Here is a 23,966-nt window from a genome sequence, read left to right as displayed (position 1 = left end):
AAAAGAAAATATAATGAGATTTATAGGTGTAAATTAATTTAATTGCAAATTATTTTAAAAGGTATTTTGAAAAAGTGCTGGGAGATTCTTACAACTTTTTTTTTTACTGGTGAACTAGTCTCGATTTTTAGAGATTCTTACAACTTCCACAAACATTGGAGGGATCTTTGCAGATCCAATCATCCAAGCTCTGCCGTCAGCTCCGCCCTTTATATGATCGCTTTGGGAGCAAATCCGTCTCTTTATCATCAGATTCAAATCAAGAAGTTAGGCTTCTTCTTCGCTGTCATCTTCTCGTACAAGTATTTCCGACTCGCAGAGCGCGAGACCGGAGGGAGGACGAGCAAACTGAAGATGGATCTGATAAGGTCTCGCTTCGTTCTGTTCGGTGATTCAATTACAGAGCAGTCCTTCAGGCCCGGTGGATGGGGAGCAGCCCTTGCTAACACTTATGCCAGAAAGGTTCTACACTTTTTTTCCATTGCCACGTTTTCTTCCTCTTCCTGCTAACACTGTTACTAACTGAAAGTTTAGGAACAGTGCGACAACATTTTTAACCGGAAAAAAAATTAGATTTGCACGAAAGTTTTGTCTCATTGATCCCCAAATGAGACTTATATCCCAATTTAATCTCAAAGAAAATCATAACTTAGCTTGGACTGGGAATCAGATAAATGTCAAATGAGATTGGATGATGTTATACGCCTTATGGTCATCTTATGATTATAAGGTTGAAGTTGATCGTTTATTGTTAAACATGCTCCGCAATGATTTAATCTGAGTTATTCTTAAACCTTTGATTTGTATTTCTCTGAAAGCTTGTTTTTTAGACTTGTACATGTTGAGCTTTGGTTGATTTGAGGCACATGGCTGGTCATAGATGAGCTCAATCCGTTGCTTTAGGACATATATGTAAACCATGGTTTGAGATGCTGACTATTACTATTCTTATCTTTTAGGTTTCATTTGGGGATGGCTTTCTTGCTGCTTCTTAAAGCAGCTTTCTAGTGTAAAAATTTTAATTTTTAAACTAGAAAGCTATTTTAAAAAGCAATATAAAAGCCGTCCCAAACGAATCCTTAGTAGGATGCTAGTGTGGAGTCAACTTCATATGCTGGTGAAAATTTGTTGATCCATAGGTTATCCCATTAAATAATTCTCACATGTTTTTTTCTTAGTTCACTGATAACTCAGTTATGATGAGCAAATAGAACAAGTTACTTTAGGAATAATCTGAGTTTAAAATATTTTCATTTTATACCAAACGAATATTTAACAGGCTTTTGTCTTTCGTTTGTTCGAGAGTTCATGTATTGATCACAAAACAAGTGGAAGCTTTATGTGCTATACAAATTGAAAAACATGTACATAACCATTACATTTCAAGTAGATAGTTCTAGTATGCCTTAACACCAGTTAAAATGCATTTTTCTTACTGTTCTTGTTTCAATTAGAATGGTAAATCTAACTCCACCTACATCAAGTATATTCTGTTCTCAATTTGTTTTACCAATTTGATCAAGTTGCAATGGTTTTTAAATTATTTTATGCTTGAGAAGTGTTCCTTTCTTCTCACTGTTCTCATGCTATTATTACCTATAATACCAGGCTGATATAATTGTTAGAGGCTATGGTGGATATAACACAAGATGGGCTTTGTTCTTGCTTAATCGCATATTTCCACTGGTAATGTATCCCATTCATGCATTTCTTCTATACATAATATTATTTATTATTTTATTCCTTAGATGTATAGATCATACACCATCTCATCTAGTTAGGTAATTGATATCCCTGATTAAAGATTCTTTATATCATTAAGTTTGGGGTAACTTTGTATGACAATATGTGCTGTCTTAGACACTCATATGTTTTAGCTTTGTAAGTAACTTTGCAATTTAATCAGCAAATATGAGGAACTTGAAGTTGTTATTCTTGGGCTGATTTTCTCCTGAAAATACAGGAAAAATAATTGTACAGTTCAGGAGTGGATAACTTGATGCATCTGCACTATACATTTAATTTTTCATCACCATTGTTATAGCCTCATTCCATCTCTTTTTGCTTCCACCTTTGGGATTTTGTATATGAGCATTGCTATTGGAATCTAGGCAACTTTTACAGCGTGTCATTATCATATTTTAATTATCTGCCTTTTTTTAAGGCCATTTAGTTGGTATGTGCTTTTTTACCTATCTTCTCAAGACTTTTAAATATTTTTTTATTATCCTCCTCTCAAAAGTGTTATTATCTAGGAGATTCTTCCAAGCTACCAATTCCATAGCCATGCAAACACACTGTGATCACATCACATTTCAGTTCTTATTATCTTCATTGAAATTTACAGATATTCCCTGTTGTTTTTCTGGCACAATTACCCTTTTTAGCTTAACCTGTTGTCTTGCGAACTATTTCTCTGATTCTCGTAATCTATTTTTTCATTCCTTCATGAGAAACTTCTATGGGCTCTTTATGTGGTCTTAATGGCTAATTGCCTTGTTTGGGACAACTTTCTTATTGCTTTTTAAAACAGTTTTCTAGTAAATTTTTTTTTTTAATTTTAAAAAACTGCTTTAAGAATCAGTAAAATAGCCGTCCAAAACATAGCCATAGTTAAGGTATAAAAGAACTTTCAATATATCAATTAGAATAACAAAAAAAAATAAAATTTGGTAAACGATGCAAGGATTGGACTTAACCTTAGATACGGTGGCTAATTGGTAAATCAAATTATCCAAGGTATTAAATCACCTCTAATATTGTTTAAAAATTGGCAATTCTTTCTAATAGTCTACTTTGCAAAAATGTTGCGTGTTCATTTAGGGGCTATTTGGTCGATAGAATATTGAGTTTAAAGAAAATGTATAGTTTTGAAAAATTGGGCATTTGGACCATTTTGTTTCAAATGCAAAGTGTTTTGGGAGTGATTTTGGAATTCACCCTATAGTTCATTTTGAGTTTATTTGGAATTCATTCATTTTGAGTGAATTCCAAATAAATAACTTGGATAAAAGTAACGTCGACAACTCACTACCATTATCACATCAACCACAACCATCGTTGTTGTTGATGACACCAGCCGCCTCCTGCTTCTGACGGTTGCCTCCAACAACCGATTCAACCTGCCACCACCTATTGCCAACAACTCTCTCTTGCTGCCGCTGCTAAATATCATTATCGTTGGCTGCCACCGCCTGCCATAAACCACGTCTGATTAACTATTGTTTTTAATATATTGCTATTTTATTTTGCATTGCCAACTTCAAATCAAACAAAAAGAAGTAAATTCCTGCATTTGCAGTATACTCGACGAAACAACTCAAGTATTTTCATATATTATATTTACTTTAAGTTTCATTCTTTTTACTCCACATTTTTTTTTATCCAACCAAATAGCCTCTTACTCACTTTGAAGGGGTTCAAAAAATGGAGTATACAACTTTAGGACTTTTTGACATTACCTATTTCAAAATTTTAAATATTACACATAATCATAACAAATTTATTGGATAATAAGAGTAAAGGAATACATTAAAAGATGTCCATAATAAAGGAAGAAAAGGATAAAAAACCATGTTGGCGAGCATAATTATACCAGCCCTTCGTTCTTCATATTTAGAACATCAAAGATTTCACATTCAAAAGGCACTTTAATTTATTTAAATGTTCAAACTTCCGCAATTTATATAGAAAAATGACATCTTTGTAATAGGATGGAACCAATTTGAAATTAAACGAAGCACAGCCGAATTTGGCTCAAACTATTTTCCAAGCCTCGGAGCCTACAAGAATATACCTAATGTTTCTTGGTACATAATTTACTATAGACGCCTTTGTACCATGAGTTAGAACCCATTATATCAAACATTATATTGGAACGTACATTTCCTCCTTAAGACAGCGATTGCTGCTTTGCCATTTACTGTAAAATATCTATTGACGCAACCTTACGGTGAACTTATAGTAAGGTATGTTTCATGGAATGTACCTTAACTACTATCACCGAAGCCAAACAATGACTTCTTTCTTCCCTCACATAATATTTGAATTTAATTGTGAGACATCTTTAATGTACCATTATTCATGGTGGACTTGAACATATACTTAATGAAATACATAGAAACCTCATTCAATGATCACTCAAACAGAAAATAAAGATGCAACACAATTAATTTGTGTTTTTCGTAACTATAAATTTTGAGCATCATATTACCATCTATTTTTTATTCCATGTCATATAACTGTATGAATATCAATTCTTTCAAGCTTAGGCGTGCATTTCTAATATATATAGGCTGACACACTTGCAGACATCCAGGGAGAGTGAAAGACAGACAGAGAGAGGATTCACAAATAGTTAAAATTTCACCTCATTTTATATTTTATTTACTTAGTCATTTTCTTACCTCTGTTTTTCCCTTAGAACTTCCCTGGTGCTCCTGCGGTTACTACTGTTTTCTTTGGGGCAAATGATGCTGTTATCTTGGGGAGAACCAGTGAAAAACAACATGTACCTACTGAAGAATACAAGCAAAACCTTCGGAAGATTGTTCATCATTTAAAGGTTATTGTATAAACTATGTTGATAAAAATATATTCACTATAGTTATCAATTGTTTAGTTTTGGACTAATTGCAGTTTGTTAATGGAATTTTGGAATGTTGCAATCTTTCTTGGTTTTCCATGTGTTATCCACTTCAAAGATTTTTTGTTAACAATGGTAATTATACCATTCTTGCTAGCAAGCTGTTATGTTTAAAAAGAGAACATTACCTTCAGTGATTAGTTTCCAACATTGTACAAATGGCTTCATTTAGGTCTCACCACTCCCAACTGTTTTTTATTGTATTTATGTCAGTTCTTCTTTCCAAATTACAATGATTTCAGTTTGAGTCCTGGAGGGTATCCATGCTTGGAATCTCCTTCTATTTATTCCTTATTTTCATCTTTTTCTCCTCCCAGCCCACTGTCAGTTGGGGATATGGTTGATAACCTTCTTCTCTATCCCTTTAAAATCCCAACCGTCCATTGGCCTTTGATCCCACGCCCAGCCTGAGAATTTGTGGGAGGCTCAGCTTGATCACTCCGATCTTCTTCCATATTCAAGTGGTTGATTTAGGAAGGATTATATTAGGAAAATTATGCATGTTCTGCAATTTTTTGTTTATTTGTATGATAAAATGAAGAATTTCCCTCACTAATTTTCTGAATTTAACATGGTATTAGAGCTTTCATTGACTTGGCCTGAATTCTGAGTTTTTTTTTTTTTACTGTCGGACTTTCTGGAGGGAAGGCCCGACCTTCCCTTCAGGATCGAAAGGGAGCGTATTCCGGCCTGTTCGTTCCTGCGTACGTCCAACTGAGAGGGGGAGAGTGTCTCATCCCACAGTCTCTTCGTTTGATTGAGAGAGAAGAATGCTAGTGTGTCTCGTCTGGAGGAATCGAGCGAGAACCCCATGGTCTATGCATTCAATTGAGAGAGACGAACGTCTAGTAAACCCCTCTCGCATGTGTGTGACCAAACAGGACGAGCAAGGCGGGTGGCCAAAAGATTCTACGCGTGTGCTTGGAGTTGATTGAGCGGGATTACACTCACTACTGCGTGTGATCAAGGATGAGCCGGTTCTTGCATTCTGCTTCCTACTCGCGTACATCCAGAGTAGTCAAGCAAGTGAGAGGGCTTCCCATTTCAGTCGAGAAGGCACACGAGACCCCTCGTGCGTGCCTATCTGGTGATCAAACCGAGTGAAGAAGAGGATCAAGAGAGGGAGAGAGTAGGAACTGTGTGCATGTGTTCCCGAGCTGGGATGACCAGCCCACATGCTTGTTTTAGAGTCGAACCGAGTAAGGAACAAGCAGTTGAAGAGTTGCTATGCATGCGATCTAGTCGGGCCGAACAAACCTGGGAGGCTCTTGTGCACGTGTTTGCTCTCGATTTTGTGAATTTGGAAGGATAATTAATCGACTTTCCTGTTGTTCCACCATCGTCCTTCATTGCAGGAATTATGAGGAATACATGTTCCCACCATCGGCCTTCATTGTTAGAATTATGAGGAATACAAGTTCCCACTACCGGCCTTCATTGCTTGAATTTTGAGAAATACATATTCCCACCATAGACTTTCATTGTCGGAATTTTTTGGAATAATGATCCTTCCACCAGCTTTCATTGATGGAGTTCTAAGGAATATTAGTCCTTTTGCTTCCTACGTGCGTCTAATACTGAGGAGATATTGAGCGGCGGGTTGGGGGAGGGGGGGGGACTCCTCTTACATGCAACATCGGATGTCGACCAAGCAAAAATGAAATAAGTCGAGCACATGACTTCCTCTTGCATGCATACGGAAATAACTAAGAGTTGCCTCTCATGAGGGTCTAGGGCTGGGACAAGCAAGAGTGCAAGACCTGCCCTCCTAGTGATCAAAACGGAAGGATCAGAGGCCTTGTGTGCACCTGTATGGGGTCGATCAAGCAGGAGTGTTCAGATGGAATCAGAGGTTTGATTTGCATTGGGCTGAAGGATGGCTTGATTGGATAAGAGGATATTTGCATGCTAAGTGCTGAGCCGCTTGAGACGTGTGTTTCTGCTACTGTCCTAGAAGCTTGCCGCTACCTTAAAAATAATATATTTTTTTTATTGTCGTGCATTCATTGCCGGCCTTCCCTTGTGTTTTCTATCATATCTATAACTGATGCAGTTTTCATTACTGCCCTACTTAATATATCCTTCATTGAAACCTTTTGCAACCACAATATTTGAAGCTAATTTCTTCAAAAGTTTTGACCAAATGGAGGACTCTATGATGCACAAAGGGACTTGATAGCTCTACTTTTCAGGGACTAGTTACCAAGCTGGGAATGACAGTATTTCCCAGCTTGAGGGGGAGTGTTAAAATCCCAACCATCCCTTGGCCTTTGATCCCACGTCCAGCATGAGGATCTGTGGGAGGCTCGCTTGGATCACGTTGTTAAATCTCAGTCATCTTTGGCCCTTGATCCCATGTCCAGCATGGGGATCCGTGGGAGGCTCACTTGGATCACGCCAATCTCCTTCCATATTTAGGTGGCTGATTTAGGAATGATTATATTAGGACAATTATGCATTATTTTGCAATTATTTGTTTCTTTATTAAGATATCCTATAGAGATCTATAAATAGGGATAGTTTTGCATAATAAAATGAAGCCTATCCCTCTGCAATTTTTTGAATTTAACACCTTTCAGTCTTCTCTCCAAACTGGAACATCAATTATTTGGGTATGGGTTTTTTAAGAGTTTCCAAGTACCATACCAGTTTGTCAACACCCCTTACTAGCTGCGGTCGTATCATTGACAATCTTATCCATATTTTTTAGAGTATTTCTTCCTTTAAACATCTGAACAATTTCTTAACGGATATAAATAAATTAAACTAATAAATCCTATTCTAGAAGCCTGTAAAGCTGAAGTGTACTTTCTTGAAATTCTGTACGGTCTATTTCATAGATTTCTATATAATCTACTGTATTCACCTATCAATAATAAGATGAGTTTATTTTCATATTTCCGGTCTGTCTTCTTTGTTGCTTTCTTCTTTATCTCTGAGAAGAGACAAGACTAGTCTCAAGAAGTTTTCACAATTTACATAAGAAGTCATGTGATAGCCTAGCGGTTAAGGGATTGCGCTAGAGGGCCAAAATGCATATTGGAATCACCAGAAGGATTTAGAAAGTTGAGTGATCTAAGCAATATTAACTATAATTTTTAAGACTATCCTATATATGAATGTAGTGCTTGACTCGTAGAATTCACCGATAAGAATAATAGCAAGTTTGCATTCATATTATTAGGGAATGTGAATCAAGGGAATCAAAGTTGGGCATGATTCATCAAAAGGAAATTTTATTTTCAACCCAAAAATTTAAGCTTGTAGGTGTGATGCGGAGGGATCAATAGAATTTTTACATCGATGGAGATTTTCAATTTTTCAATGATGGACTAAACTCAATATTCTCAAGTATTTTAAGGAATTCCCTTGTGTGAGAATTCTCTACATTGAACATCATTCTCCTTCAAATGAAACTTAATCATTATTGCAAGACATTTTAAGCTTTATCTATTTCTTAGTCTTTGAGAGATTTAAAGCATCCCTATATGGTTGTATTGAGTGTATTCGAATTTGGAGAAGAGTACTTTCTTTTGCCTCATTATTATTAATTTGTCCACCTATGTGGCTTCTTGATTTGCCCACCTATTTGTCTTGCCTGTGGATATAGGCCACCACAAAATTAAATAAATATTGGTTTTCTTGTTAGTTTCTTGACAGATTAGAGTTTATATATGTCCTTAAAGAACAAACAAAAGAGTCAAAGGAGCAAATTTCGACCTCATGTTTGAAAGTAGAATCAGTTTTTCAACAAAATATGTTAGCTGTTTAGCGAACTATGGAGCCACAATTTCAGAACAATTTCTTCCTTTTTATTTCTGTGCATTCATGTACGGTGTCTCTAATTTTTTTCATTTTTTCTAAAATATTTTGGGTATTCTTGGAGCTTTAACTTCAACTAATTTTAGATAGAAGAAATACTGGGTGTCAAGGGTAGATTGGGTGGAGAGGGGTCTATATTCTCTTCTTCGCTATATTGTTTGCTTGATTGGATGTTTCTACTTTATGCTTCATCTCTTTAAAATTACAATTTCTTCCACTGCATTCCGGGCCAGTTTCGTCTTATATATTTATGTCATTGCAGGACTGTTCGCCTACTATGCTGGTAATTTTAATAACCCCACCACCAGTTGATGAGAATGGACGCAATGAATATGCACGGTTTGATGAATTCTCCCTTTTTTTTTGCACAATATTTTTAATCAAACATTGTTGCTAGAGCTGGAAAACAACTAAATAAATTTATAATTGAATCATAACAAGCAAAAGAAACACATATAACAACAGTTGTGAGAAAACATCACAATACAATGTTTTCATGCCATCGAGTTTGCTTACTGCGTGCTATGAAAATTTGTTCTCCAGCCTCACCGAGTTTCAAGAGAGTTTAAACGGATATATGGGTCAAATTTTCGAAAGGCAGATTAGTTTTAAGATAAAATGTTTTCTCAAGATTTATCCCTTATTTTGTGAGGATTTTATGATCCAAGTTCGAGTTCAAGTTTTTTATAGGTGCAAGCTCTTATAGTTAATTATCCCTCTTGGTGATAGTAGAGCACTTGCAATAAAGGCTAGTTATTATATAGAGACTAAGTATTAAGTGTATAATAGGAACATATTTGATGTTTAGGATTTAAAATTTATCAACTTGCACTTAAAGTGGATGGTGAAGGACATGATGATGATCAAGATTCAGTCATCCCATGCTATTATGATTCCTAATCTTCTTATTCGAAGGAGGTTGTCAACCCACCTAATCGAAGGGTTCTTATTAACATCAATGGGTTGCTTCGTTCAAGAGTATCTTATAGACCAAGGTGAGTGCTTGGCTAAGAGGATAAATTGAATTTGACCTTAGCTAGTAGGGAGCTTCTATCAAGTATATCTTATGATTCATTACTTAGGGGTTTTAGCTATTCGAAAACATATGGATTTTCATTATGACTGTAATTTAATGGTGCCTATCCACGACAAAATTGCCTAATCAAAAGGCCTGAATTATAAATGTTTCTTTGTGTTGCCATCTTACGCAAAACTAGCTGTTAGAGAATATTTATCATAGTCTTACTGGCAGAAGATTATAATTGAATGATATTTTCGATAATTCATTAACTCTTTACAAATTAAGATTATTCTTAAATTTTTCATCTTTTACAAGTTGTTGCAGAGAGTGAATAGTTTTCTGTTTTAGATTATATAGGACTATATTTCATTTGAAATATTTTGAATTTTGATAAATATATATTTTTTTATTTATTTGAATTTAAGTCCTAATTGATTAATTTTAGAATTTGGAGGGGCCTTTGGAAGTTATGTAGTATCCTTCTCTTGAGGTTTCTTATTAATGCGACCATCAAGAAGGTGAAATTTTGATTTTGAGAGTTAATCTCTTATGATTGAAATTTACTTTTAACACGATCATCATCGAAGACTGTTTGGCTCTTTTTTATTTTGATATTTGAATATTGTCAACCATACATGCTTGCTAGCAGAAGATCATGTTTTATCTGAGTTTATATAGCATTTGATAATAGAGTCTCATCTGGTTGAATTTCACTTTCAACATAGTCAGTATAGGGTTATTAGGTAATTTTTATTTTGTTATTTTCAATCTTATCTACTCTTAACTATCAATATATTTGCAGCTTTAGCCTAAGGGCCTCACGGTTTTGTCCTGTTGGTGTAACTTTCTAGGAGGTCACCCATTCCAAGGTTTCTTCGGGATGAGCACGCTTAATTGCAGAGTTTGTTAAACGAAATTCTAACAATTACACCAAAAGGTGTTAGATGTTTAACAGTTTAGCTTCTTTTATTTAAGGGTTTTCATAGGGAGTGCGCCTAATTGTTGGTGATTTTCACTGAGTATGGGAATTACGCCAATGTGAATGGCATTTTCTTTTCAAAATCCAAATTTCGACATTCATTTTAGTGATTTTATACTTACACCCAACGTTTTAAAAATCGGACCAGACCGACTGGTCCGACCGGTTCAACCATAACTGGTCTGAAGGCCGGTCCGGTTCAACCTTGAAAAATGGTTGTGCACGAAATCGGCCAGAATCGGTTTGAACCGTCGGTTCAACTAGGAACTGGTCCCGGTTTTCTAAAAATGGCTGGTTCAATTTTTTTATTTAAATAATTAAATACATTATTTAATATTAAAAAAATGTTAAACTTAATCAATCAATATAAATATTATATATTAAAACACTTAAATAAGTATTAAAGAATATGATTAAATATTACTTGCAACATTCTCACATGGCTCCACTACTCCATATGAGCTCCTATCATTTGTAAAAGCAAAAAGTTATATAAACTATACAAATCAAAATATCACAAGTGATGAGGTACTAAATCATATAAAGCAAAAAAGTATATTTGGTTTCATGTACTCACTATACAAAGCAAAACATCTTTTTTTGAATGGTTTTTTAATTAATTTTTATAATATGAATAATATTTATTTTTAGTTGATAATATTTAATATATATTTTTTATCATACAAGAAAACTAAATATCTTTATAAATTCAATAATTAAATTTATCAAACTTAAATAAAAACATATATAATAATATAAACTTTTAAATAATTAATATAAATTAATTAATCATTAACATTCTCTTAAAGTAAAAACAAATAAATTGATTCCTATTCGCTTGAATTCGCCGCCTGATCGTTGCATATGTAGAGTCGGGTCGAATGAGCCATATGATTTGGCTCAATATGAAGCAGTCAAATCATTTAGCGCATTCAGTACTGTGCCAAATGATTTGATGATTCTTCTCCTTTCCAAAATTTCGCCAAACAATGCTCTTCCGCCAATTTAAATTACTGAGGTGCTCTTTCAAAAAAAAAAAATGAATATATATATAAAGAAAAAGAACAAAAAGGTGTGAATCAACACCGTGCAATTTTCTTATTTTTCATTCATAGTGATTTGCATGCTATAACAAAGAAGGGTACTTTTATCATCCACTAAAGCAAAAGTTACCTGCTCGAAATGTGCGGTGCAAAAGTTCAAAACTACATTGGGAATCAAGAGAATAACATTATGTTAATATTAACTTGAAAAATCTAAATAATACAAACCTTTAATCAATCACATAAACACATGAATAGGCATAAAAATTAATAGTTAACTAATATTGTCGCATCTTATTCTGCATGCAATATCCATTAGCATTACTTAATTGGTTAATGGCACAAGTTTACAGTATAATTTCTTGAATTCTCTTGACAAGGTCATCAATCCCTTTGTTACTAACCTTTTGATAGCTTAATGCTTCTCTCTACATTCTTTCATGTAAAATTTACTCTTTCCAAGACCAATTTACCATATTTTTCTTGAGTTTTTGTTCTAATTCCTTAAACTTTCACTAGATTCTTCCATAATTTTTTGATCTTTGAATGGAGATTTCTTTTTTTCTTAGATTACTATATGGTGATAAGGCCAGAAAACTGCCTGAAAGGACAAATGAAATGACTGGAGTTTATGCAAATAAATGTATTGAGCTTGCTCAGGAACTAAATCTCCCTTACATTGATCTATGGTCTCACATGCAAGAAACTGCAGATTGGCAGAAAAAGTTCCTAAGGTATGATCTAAACGGTCTTTTGAGTTTGATATAAATCACCTTTTAGATCCTGATGAAAAAATTCTTGGCGCCAGTGATGGTTTGCACCTAACTCCAGAAGGAAATGCTGTTGTCCATGAAGAAGTAGTGCGCGTCTTGTACAATGCTGGCCTGAGGGCAGAAGATTTACCCTATGATTTTCCTCATCATTCGCAGATAGATGGCCAAGACTTTGCCAAAGCATTCAAACCCATGAATTGAAGTATGGCTTCTGTTCTATACTCCATATTTATTTTACTATGAGATTTTTTTTTTTTGATATATTTAGATCAATTAAGGCAGACTCACACACACATTTGTATAATAAGACTCAAACTTGAGACCTCTTAGTTGATAGTCTAAACTTTCAACTAATAGATCAAGATGAGTTGTGTACTATGAGATGTGTTGCTATAAAACTTATTGATTTAGCTTGGACTATGAATTTATGTAGGAATGATGTGCTCTGTGATGGGCATGATTCTTATTGGCAAGATTTTCCCTCTACATATAAAGATGTAAAATATATGTACATTTTATTTAGAGATTTTTATTGGCACATCATTTTAAACGCTTGATTTTTTGGTGTTTATGATCAAGCACTTTTTTATTGCATGGATGAATCTAAATGTGCTTCAAAAGGATTGAATATTAGTTCAATCTAATTTGACTTTCTTGAACTACTTGCTTAAATAAGATTGTTATTGGCACATCATTTTAAGCATCTTAGATTAATGAGATCAACATAGATGAATTTCAAAAGTTCAAGTTGAGTTGATGAATCTCTAATCTTGGTTAAGGTTTCATTTGGGACATTTTTTTGTTGCTTATTAAAATAATTTTTCATTAAAAAATTAAATTTTTTATTAAAAAAATTGATTTAAGAAGAAATCAAAAAGTTATGCCAAACGAAGCCTAAATTAAATGATACCAAATGCCTGATAATGGCAGCAAATGTCTTTACATCACCTAGAAATTCAGTAATCAAGAAGCTATGCACCCAGAAGCTATACGAAACAAACCCATATCCAGCACCAAAGGCGTTTCTACAACAAGGAAGCTGATAAAGAAAATTCGCTCAATGTCAACCTCATATTCAGCCAGCATGAAGCAAAGCTTCAGCAATAAACAAAAACAAATAATATCTGAACAATAAAGGATTCGTTTGGGACAGCTTTCATATTGCTTTTTCAAATAATTTCTTAAAATTTTATATTAAAAAGCTACTTTAAAAAATAATTAAAAAATTATCCCAAACGAAACCTAAATGTCTAGTTGTGCGTAAAAAATAGAGGTTTTTTTATTTGAAATAAAATGAGAATTCACTCTATAGTTCAATTTTGATATATTTAAAAATTATTAAATTTAACTGATTTTAAAATACACGGTAAGTTCATCAATTTTACTACCTTTGCCAATGCTGCCATTGATTTTCGCCTGCCATCACTACAACCGCTACAACGGGTGGCAATCATTCATCATCATCATTTGGCTTTACACGGCATTCGTTTTACTTCAAATTAAATAAAAAAATAATAATAACGATCATTTATTTATCATCCATCCAAATAACTCAAGCATATTTTAAGTCCATTATACTCTTTTTATATTACATTTATTTTACAATGCATTCCTTTTTCAATAAATCAAATAGCCCCTTCGAGTCTGCTTTATCAATTCCTATTTTTTAATTATTCCTTATGAGCTTTATGAAATCTTAAACTTATTTGTTACGGATCATTTTTATTTTTTAACTTCTATCCATGTTATCTAAGATAAACCTTTTCTCTTTTCTAATTCGCCACCATTACTTTTATTTATCCATCTAAATTATACTTCAAAAATTAGCATTCCCTTGATGCAAAAGTTAAAACACGTCATCATATAGTTGAATCAAATAAAAACATTCCTGAAATCAAATACCTGAAATTGTGTAAAAGGTTCAAAGTAGAACTGATGACGGAAGTACAATCCATAAAGAAGAAGAAAAAAATCTTCTTCTTTTTTGAACTTGTATGGCCTTTAATCGCCATGTTTACTTATATTCATTGCCTGGTTCACTCTTCCTATGGTTCCCTTCCACTAGTTTGATATACAATCATTAATCGATGACTGCAACTTGTCACTCAAAATCGATTTTAAGCATTATAGCTTTCTGGATTGATCTGTGTCTATGAATCTCAGATGCAGTTAAACTCTAGATATAACATGATCTTCCATATTTCCTTAAACTGATCAGCTCCAGCAGAATTGCCATAATAGCCAGCTTCATCTGCAACACATCTTCAGATCTCGTAGTACATGTTCCCCAGCCTTCAAACTATACCTTGCTAACGAGAGATTATTCTGTCCAGACACCGAATACACCTTACCTTCCAAAGACTAATCAAGTGCAGCCCCGTCATTCAGTATCGAGCAGTACCAAGTTCAATATCGAGCAGTACTGAGCCGCGGTACCGAGTAGAGGGTGACATGGCGCATTTTCATTGGGCTCTGGACGGCGTTCAGCATACGCATAGAATAATTCATCCTTCCGTTGAAAAGAAAAGCATAGATCAACCTTCAAAGAGTGAGTAAATTATATGGATGCTAATATCCATGAATGTTGTAATGCCATCATTTCACCCACAACTTACAGATCTCATTGTCATTTCTTCACAATCCAGGAGAAATTCTCACAATTGAAGCTTCATTATAATATAACAACTAAACCACTGCTTCTGGCACCTCAACAAGTGATATAATAGAATACAATCGATTGATTTAGCTGACAACTTGCAGATTCCAAAATGGTGTCTTGAGGAAAACTGAGAACAAGTCCATTACCTTTTATAAGGTTTCAATTGATACTGTTGGAAATCAGAACTAAACATCAATGACTCCTCATTAATTTTTTTCTGGAGTCTCCTCCAAGTTCTAAGCATATCTGCTTGAATCAGTCCCCTGTAGAGAGTCTCAAAAGTGACCTTTTGTGGAAGAAGCCCTTTCTCAATCATTTCCATAAAGAACTGGCATGCTTCCTGCCATTTCTGCCTCTCGCACAGCCCATGTATCAGCAAAGTGTAAGAATCCATGTCTGGACCGATACCCTTCTCAATCATATCATGCCATAGTTCCATTACAAGTTCCGTTTGACTTAGCTTGGAAAACATCCCAATCAATATGTTATAGGTATGCATATCAAGCACCCCCAATGAACCAATCTCCTTCATCTTCCTGTACAGCTTCATTGCACTGCTGATATCTTTCCTCCCACGATATTCTTTAAAGAAGCAATTGTATGTTGCAGGGGATGGGCAAACTCCATTGGTCATCATTTCATTAAGCAACTCTTCTGCTTCTTCCAATCTTCCACATGATGCAAGACACTTAATCACCGACGTGTATGTCGCAATGGTGGGACAAATTCCTTTCTCCTTCATTGAGCGAAACATATAAACTGATAACTCGGGTTTATGGGCTCGGCTGCAAACATGGATAATAATTGAATAACTTGTAACATCAGGCTCGATACCTCGGCTACGCATATCACTTAAAAGATTCTCAGCTTCATGAATTGTTTTATCAAAGCAAACATCTGGATGCAAGCTTTCTCTTCTACAAATTCCATTCAACAAAACATTATATGTTACCACATTTAGTTCCACTCCTCGCTCAATCATCTCCTTTAGAAACTTCTGGGCCATGTCAGTTTTCTTTATCTTACACCACCCATAAACCAATATTGTGTATGCTTTTTCATCTGGTTCAAATGAGACTTTCCGCTTGTTAAAAAATTCTGTCGCTACCTGCATGTATTGATTATGAAAACAGAAGAAATAAAAATTGAATTAAATACTCATCGATGATAATTCATATTTGCATATAAAACAAAGTGAGAATGATATCAAAATACTTTTAAGTAATAGTGATAGCTTAAGGGCATTCCCTTTTTAAGGTCTCACAAAAATCAACGTGATGGAACAATATTACATGTGTGTCTTGCCTTGCAAAAGGGAGTAGATATAGCATAATATAAGACGAGGCTTTTGCGCATGCAGTATGAAAACTTATCAACATGGACATCATCTAATTCTCTGAATTCCCATCGATAAATAATAAAATAAACTTTTGAGAAGACGTATAAGCGGTTTTTAGCAATTTTAAGTGAAAGTCTTGGCAAACAAAAAAAAAAAGAATATGAAATAATGGAAAATCAACTTTTGTTAAGTATAAGGCTATTCTTCAATGCAAGATACGGGTGAAGCTAATTTTGATGAATTTTGACAAATAAATCGATGAATATCACATCGAAGAGCTTAAAATTGTTTGAGATACAAATAATAGTCGTTATGTTTTATGCCAATAGCGTGGCTGTATCGCACATGATGATATAAGGCGGGTCACTATAGAATAACTTAGACGGGCACTTATAATTCAGGCAATAGGTAGAACATGGAAAGATGCTGATTGCAATTTGACAATGGTATGTTTTAAGAGTGGAAAAAGAGAGTGTTTGGCTTATCACCGGCCAAGAAAGCAATTTAGGCTTCATTTGGGACGACTTTTTTATTGCTTCTTAAAACAGAATTTTAGTACAAAAATTAAAATTTTTATATTAAAACTATGTTTTAAAAAGCAATAAAAAATAGTCCCAAATAAAACCTTAGAAAAGGTTCTATAGAAAAGCAAACGTGTTAGGTGGATTAAATACAATTCACTGGCTCCAAAAAGAGTCATGCAAAACAATCATCATCAGTATGCTTACTTAACATAATATGTCAAGGCAAAAGCAACTCTTTTATTTTATTTGGGTTATTTAGTCCATTGGGACATGGGGTATTTTGTTATTTCCTTTGGTTATTATAGTTTTTAGAACAAAACCAAGGAGACTCAGACTCTTTATACATAGCCAAGGTAACATGGAAGGACAAATGGAAAAATGAAAGGATTCCCTTCTTAACCTTACAAACAAAATTGTCCATATTCATAGCAAGCCATGCGCCTCTGATAGCTTTGAATGTGGCAAAACTAGGGAGTCACATTCAATCAAGCCGGCCAATGAAGGAAATGAGACTTCAAGATTATCTCATCAAAATATAGAGAACATTGAACACTACTAAAAGGAGAAAATTCTCCTCCGAGCATTAAAAAGGGAGAAACTATTATCCCATTAAATTACAAACAAAATTGGAGTTCTCACTAAGATCACATCATCAACGTGAGGCAACTGATAACTAGGTTGTTTTATTGGAACATATTTCAATCTATAATTATTTTGATATTCAAAAGGAGTTTTTGCTCATCTCAAATTAACCAAAAAAAACCTTAGTATGCTGAATTTTTAACTCCAACAAAATAACGTTAACTTTTACGTTGACAGAATTCAAAAGACTTTTAAAGGCTTCTTTATTCCATCAGCTACGAAGAGTCGAAGAGAACAGCAATTGAAGCAAAGACGATTCATTCAGCGGAGCTTTTGGTACTGGTTCCTTCTTCAATTATTCTAGCAACAACTGGAAAATTTCTGCCTCTTAGTGATTTCAGTCTGCTTCGGTCACCACAATAGTTCGCTGAACTTGGGCTTCCCCTATTATGATCATCTCCTTATTGATTATTGGTCCAGTTTGCTAAGCTATCAAACACTTTTAGTGATGGTTATTAAGAGCCAACGCCTACAAATCAATCAATGTTTCATTGTTTCAATCTCCAATTCTTTAGTATATTTTTCATCCATCTACGTCACCTCCACCACTATGTTCATCACCTTTCAACTTTTTGGTGATTTTTTTTTTTGCCCTAATGAACACAAGACAATCAAAGTCACCGGCTCTTCTCATACAGATCATCTTCATATGTCAGTGTCAAATAATTTTTTAATATGGTTTCATCATGTTTCATGTTTTAAACATGTAATGAAGAACCATTATACTTCCTTGGTTAGCTATGAATGCCTTAAGTATATAGTGAAGAGCTTCTATATAAGGGCTGACTAAGGATTGCATGGGTCAATTAAAGACTACTGAAATCAAAGCATGATTAATTCACTCCTCCCATTCTCTTCCTCTTTTTCTCTTTAAATTTGGTTCCGCGTCCATCTTTTCTTCCTCTCATTCCCCTTGGGGTGTGACCCGTTTGCAATCCCCATCAAAGTATCATTCTGCTACCGTGCTACGTCCCCTCAGCATAAGTTCCATTATTTATGTGTAAAGAGTAAGTCCAAAGAAAAAAAAAGAAAGGCAGAAAGCATATTCACCCATCATTCGTCATCATCATCAAAGCCCTTGAAAGAAAAAATACAAAAGAGCCTACAGGCCGAAAATATCAAAAATTTTAGCTCCACCAACTTCTCCAGAACGTCCACTCAGCTCATGCATGTCAAAAATGTCGCAATGCAATGTCAGCCGACATCTACAATCATTTTCAACTATAATGCGTAGCAATGCATTCAGCACCATCAATAGGATCAAATTTATATGAATTTAGGTAACCCTATAATCTAAAAAACACTGTATTTTAAAACATTTTGCAAACAAAAAAGCACCAAGAATCAAGGAAAATATCATCGAACAATAATTTAATTTAAAAAGGAGAATTACAGATATTGAAGTTAAAAAGTGAACCTTGGGATAACCATACTTGCAAAGCGTGTCTAAGAGCATGTTGAACTCCGCGGTGCCAGGCTCCCTTCCAATAAACGCCTCCATATCGTCGAAAGCCCTGATTGCCTGCCTCGTAAGTCCCGCAGCAACGTATCGGCGGACAAGAATGGCGAATGTCCGCGGAGATGGGGCCACGCCGCGCTGGTCCATCTCCACAATGAGCTGCCAGGCTGCGTCGAATTGGCGGACCTTGCCCAAGACGTCCACCATTAGGTCATATGCGTCTGCACCATGCGAATGATAGGCCTGGTCGCGCGACCAAACAAAGAAACCGAGGGCGATCTTGGAGAAGTTGCGGATGCGTAGGAGCGTCTGGAGAACGAGACTCTGTGTGAGGCGGATGCCAGCGAGCTGGAGGGATGATTCCATAGCGTGGAAGGGGTTGTGGTGCTGGAAGAGAAGACGTGAGAGGGCGTCGGCGTCATCGGAAGGAACGATAGGGGGGAGGCCTGGCTTTGGAGGATTTTCAAACCCTAGCTCAAGATCAGCGGACTCGATTGGGGCTGTGGTTTGGAAGCGATTATTGGACAAGTAGAGCGGATAGCCTCTGCGGCGAAGAAATTGCGCGGCCTGATGCCGCAGCCGGAGCATCCTGCCGAGTGCCGAGTAGCTCAGCGCTTCTGCTTTGCGTAATAGTGATAGCGGGCTGCTTCGAAATTTTGGGCTGATTTAGGTTTGATTTGGTACAGCTTTTTTATTACTTTTTTAAATAATTTTTTTATTTAAAAATTATAATTTTATATTAAAAAATTATTTTAAAAATTTATAAATTTTAAAATCAGTAACAAAATCATCCCAAATAAATTTTTATTATATTTAATATTTACTTATTTTTTGTCTCCATAAGTAATAACTCTAGTTTTAATTGGCTTCCCCTTATTGTTGAAAGCATGTTGATTAATTTTGCAAAGTATATTTGTTTAACTATTTTTCCTTGCTTTGTTTGTAGTTTACTTTGCTTGCCTTTTATCGATGCTTATATCTATATCAAGATTTTTTTTCTTTGATTGTTTCAAAATTTTCAATCTAGTGGTAATATAGATGATTAAAGCTCATCGACTTGTCAAAATTACAAGTCAGGTGGTTCTAAAAAATAATTCAACTAATAATTTGATAATGGGTAGCAAAAAGTGGCTCAACACTTGTTGATGGTCACAATGCTAAAACCATTGATATTATATATTGCCTCATTCGTTGTATCAGGGAAATTGGTCACATGACCCATGATTGCATCACTTTATTTATTGATCAATTTCATTATCCAATCACTTTGGGCTATGTTAGTTAGATAACTTTGGCCGAATTTGGTTCAACAACTTGAAAGTCTAAAATATATTTGGTTCATTATTTTGCTAATTGGTTGAGCTTGGTTAGTTGAGGCACCTATTCAATTATGGCTATTCACATAATTGCTTTGCCTTTATTTACTAGATAATTTGTTTCTTAGGAAACTTTAGTATGTTATGAAGCACGTAATTTAAAGAAAATGATGAAATCATATTGGACAAAAACTTATATACAACAACAACTACAACAAGCCTTTATTCCAATATGTGGGGTCGACTACATGAATCCTTTTTCTCCATTGTATTCTGATAAGAGTCAAATTCTCATCTAAATCTAAAAAAGAAATGTCATTTCTAATATTTTCTAACCAAGTCTTTTTAGGTCTATCTCTACCTTTTTTAATATAAATCAAATCTAATACATCCACTTTCCTAATCGGGTCATCAGAAGGTTGTCATTTTTTTATAACAAAACCATCTAAGGCGACTCTCTCTAATTTTATCTTCCACTAGAGCTACTCCAACCATTTCAACTATATGCTCATTTTGTATCATATCTTTAAGGGTAAAGTCACTCATCCACACGAGCATCCTCATTTATGTAACACTTAACTTAATATTATGCTTATCTTTTAATGGCTAACATTATACACCATAAAACATTACAAGTCTCAATACCATATTATAAAATTTTCCCTTAAGTTTCAGAGCAGGGGCAGAACCAGCCTTAATTTTCACTGGGGGGGGGGGGTAAACTTATAAGTAAAAGTGTAGATATTTTTTTTTCCATAAATAACTTTACAACCAAAATTTGTTCCGACGGTGCTGCCCTTGATCCCTATAAGTAACACACTAACACTTTACTTAATATTATGCTTCTCTTTTAATGGCCAACATTATACACCATAAAGCATTATAGGTGATTATATATATATATATATATATTATTTTCTTTATTATTTCTCTTTGTAATGATTTCTTTTGATTTTTGGTTGTAAGGATATTTTTGGTCCTTTTTTTTTACAAATTTTAGTTGTAAGGATAATTTTGGTTCCTTAACAATAAACATCTCAACATAATGTGTTTAATTATGTTGAGGACATTGCCTAAAGATCATAGTATTTTAAAACTTTTAATTATATTGAGGACATTATCCACTTCAACCATCTAACTTGAATTCTACTAATAATATTTCAATATATATCACCATGACTCTAAACAGTAGATCTAAGATATCTAAAATGAGTGCTCTTATCAATGATTTGATTGCCCAAAGTCATAATCCCTCAACTAGATCTATTATTACTAAAATTATAGTCAATATATTCAGTTTTAGATCTACTCAAATGAAAGCCTTTAGGTTTTATGGTTGATCTCCATAATTAAAGTTTACCTTCAACCCCATCTATAATCTTATCAACAAGAAGAATATCATCAGTGAAAAGCATACACTATTGTACAACCTCTTGCAAATGTCTAGTGAGAACATCCATGACTAAAGCAGTTGTATGATCCAAAATTTTATGTTTAACATTTTCAAAGTATCACATAACACTTCACTCTATTTTAGTTGCTAATCTTGAGCTTACTTCAATTATATGACTCTTCTTTTATTTGAACGAACACCAATTAAAACATCTTAATTCCCTACTTTCTTTCTTGCTCCACAACTTTAGTGTAGTCATAAAAAAATGCTCCATTTATCAATAGTCTTTAAGTATTCTTGTGATATTTGGCTAATTTGTTGGAAACATTTTTTAAAAAGATTGGTTATTACTTTAGTTGTCTTTCAAGCAATAACATTTTTCTTAACTTTTAAACATAAATTAGTAGGGTCTTGACTTGGAAAATTCCAATATTTATAGAGAAATGCTTCATAACATTCTTTCATTTCATTAACTCTTTGTTATTACAACTTGAGTTTCTCATTTTTTTTCTCTCTTCTTTGAAGGTTTGATGCTGATGTTGAAGTCATGGTTGCTATCATAGTTGAAAGAAAGCTGTAAAGTTTTATATTTAAGTTAGTTTAGTGTAATTTTTGAAAGGAAAGTGAGATAAGTATGGATTGAGAGTATGGGTGTTAATCTAACACCATTTCTAAGTTTCGTTATTAATGTCAAAATCTAGTGCTTTTGTTACGAGGCAATGGATCATAACAAGTATAGACTTTGGTGGGTCCACCACTCATCTTTTCCTTAAAAGGACCTATACATGTTGAATTGGTAGTGCTTGAGGGATTACTTGATCGTTTGATAATGGATAATTATGGTTTAATAGTCAATAATGCTTGCACATGTACTATCAAGAACTTTTAAATATGATGACATGAATGTTCATATTGAATACTCGATGACCAATTCATGAATACTCCATGATACCATTAGACATGCCAATTTAAGTTACTAGGATAAGTTTGTCTAACCTAGCATGAATATGCTTAACCCAAAATGGACCTTGTTATGATGTGGGTAGAAACATTTGTGCCTAATGTTGGTAATACAAAACTAAAAAACTCAACATAAATTGTTTAACATGTTTGTTCTATAAGTTCAGAGTAAAGTTGACCCAAATAACCTGGACATGAATCATGTAACCTTATTATTATATGTATTATGTTAGGAGGTTAACACGAGTTGTGTAGAATTGCTAAAATAAAATGATGGTAAACTTTTTCACATCAATGCACATTTTGATGTAATGGTTAAAATTTATTAAAAAAATTAAAATTAAATATGTTCGTACATGATCAAGCTTGGCATGGTGACTTTTGATAAGTTCCACCAATGGGACAAAATCATGAGGTCATTAGGCCAAAGTAAACAATATCTAACTTTATGATCAAGCTTAGCATTGTGGCTATTAGGTGAGAGTTTAGACAATTACAAATGATATTTGAGCAGTACACAAGCAGAAGATGGGGAAGTTTTTTACATGAAAAAGTGTTACATTATAAGAGTGACGTCTTAAATCTTGGTTGAGACAAAGTTTTATATGGTGGGAGCCACTTGAACATATAAGGGTCACTAACAAAATTGTACCTACCAAATCAATGATTTTTTTATTATATTTAAGGACATTAATGAGGATGTTAGTTACTTAATTATGAGAGATTATGGAACCCCTTGATTAAAATGAACTAAAGCTCTTAAACATCGAGCACCTTTTGGTATACTAGACATAACTTTATTAAACAAAAGAAGTTTTGTGTACTTGATAATTGTAAATTATGTACTATTTTATATATTTTATCTTCAATGAAAATATTTTGTTTTAGTTATTTTTATTTAGAAAAAATCAATAAATGGCAAAAATTCTAAGGAGACTAAAGCGTCATGATGATCGACGAAATAATGTCGCAGCGCCACCTTCAATGATGCCAAGCCACCCCAAATTGGACATTGCAGCACCAAGTTAACTGTTTGTAAGGGTAGCAGTGGCAACACAACCAGCATCACAACATTACCAGTGCTACGACATCAAAAAGACAACTTGGCAGCGCTACATTCTTTATTTTTAAATACCTTGGTGTTATGATTTCTCATGTATTGGAGCCATTTTTTGCCACTCGGGCACCGCAACCTTCAAATGTCAACAACGTCGCAGCATTGCAATTATAACTTTCAAAGGTCACATTCTCTTAGTGAAGAGACTTGACTATTCACTAAATGATCCACATTAGCAATCGTCGCAACTATGCAATAGTTTCAATGTCGAGGCATTAGTTCACTTCAATGGCACTGCGGTGCCACTTTTTCAAGAGCTGCGCTAGATGCCTTT

General features: G+C 34.3%; 2 protein-coding genes across 2 annotated transcripts; one reads left to right on the top strand and one right to left on the bottom strand.

Annotated features, from left to right (window-relative positions):
* The first annotated feature begins 101 nt into the window (after positions 1-101).
* LOC110108775 (GDSL esterase/lipase At5g62930) lies at positions 102-13,477 on the top strand. The gene is made up of 7 exons (XM_020839556.2): positions 102-462; positions 1,609-1,686; positions 4,424-4,564; positions 8,730-8,806; positions 12,080-12,244; positions 12,319-12,506; positions 13,295-13,477. Exons 1-6 carry the CDS (start codon positions 214-216, stop codon positions 12,482-12,484), a joined length of 876 nt encoding a protein of 291 aa, XP_020695215.1. The 5' UTR covers positions 102-213; the 3' UTR covers positions 12,485-12,506; positions 13,295-13,477.
* A 681-nt stretch (positions 13,478-14,158) lies between these two features.
* On the bottom strand, positions 14,159-19,566 carry LOC110108774 (pentatricopeptide repeat-containing protein At2g13420, mitochondrial-like). Its single transcript, XM_020839554.2, has 2 exons — positions 18,865-19,566; positions 14,159-16,050 (listed from the first exon to the last, which is right to left on the bottom strand). Exons 1-2 carry the CDS (start codon positions 19,492-19,494, stop codon positions 15,085-15,087), a joined length of 1,596 nt encoding a protein of 531 aa, XP_020695213.1. The 5' UTR covers positions 19,495-19,566; the 3' UTR covers positions 14,159-15,084.
* Between the last annotated feature and the right edge of the window lie 4,400 nt (positions 19,567-23,966).

Source organism: Dendrobium catenatum, unplaced genomic scaffold, assembly GCF_001605985.2.
Source record: "Dendrobium catenatum unplaced genomic scaffold, ASM160598v2 fragScaff_scaffold_1056, whole genome shotgun sequence".
NCBI classification, from domain to species: Eukaryota; Viridiplantae; Streptophyta; class Magnoliopsida; order Asparagales; family Orchidaceae; genus Dendrobium; species Dendrobium catenatum.
This window is presented reverse-complemented; position numbering and strand designations above follow the sequence as displayed.

What these genes read in the sequence shown, in the direction of transcription:
- LOC110108775 (XM_020839556.2), top strand. Translation starts at nt 214, where the DNA reads ATGATCGCTTTGGGAGCAAATCCGTCTCTTTATCATCAGATTCAAATC. An exon ending in GGACGCAATGAATATGCACG is followed by an intron (nt 8,807 to 12,079) that starts GTTTGATGAATT and finishes TTTTTTTCTTAG; the next exon opens with ATTACTATATGGTGATAAGG. An exon ending in TGGCAGAAAAAGTTCCTAAG is followed by an intron (nt 12,245 to 12,318) that starts GTATGATCTAAA and finishes TCTTGGCGCCAG; the next exon opens with TGATGGTTTGCACCTAACTC.
- LOC110108774 (XM_020839554.2), bottom strand. Translation starts at nt 19,494, where the DNA reads ATGCTCCGGCTGCGGCATCAGGCCGCGCAATTTCTTCGCCGCAGAGGC. An exon ending in GCAAGTATGGTTATCCCAAG is followed by an intron (nt 16,051 to 18,864) that starts GTTCACTTTTTA and finishes CAATACATGCAG; the next exon opens with GTAGCGACAGAATTTTTTAA.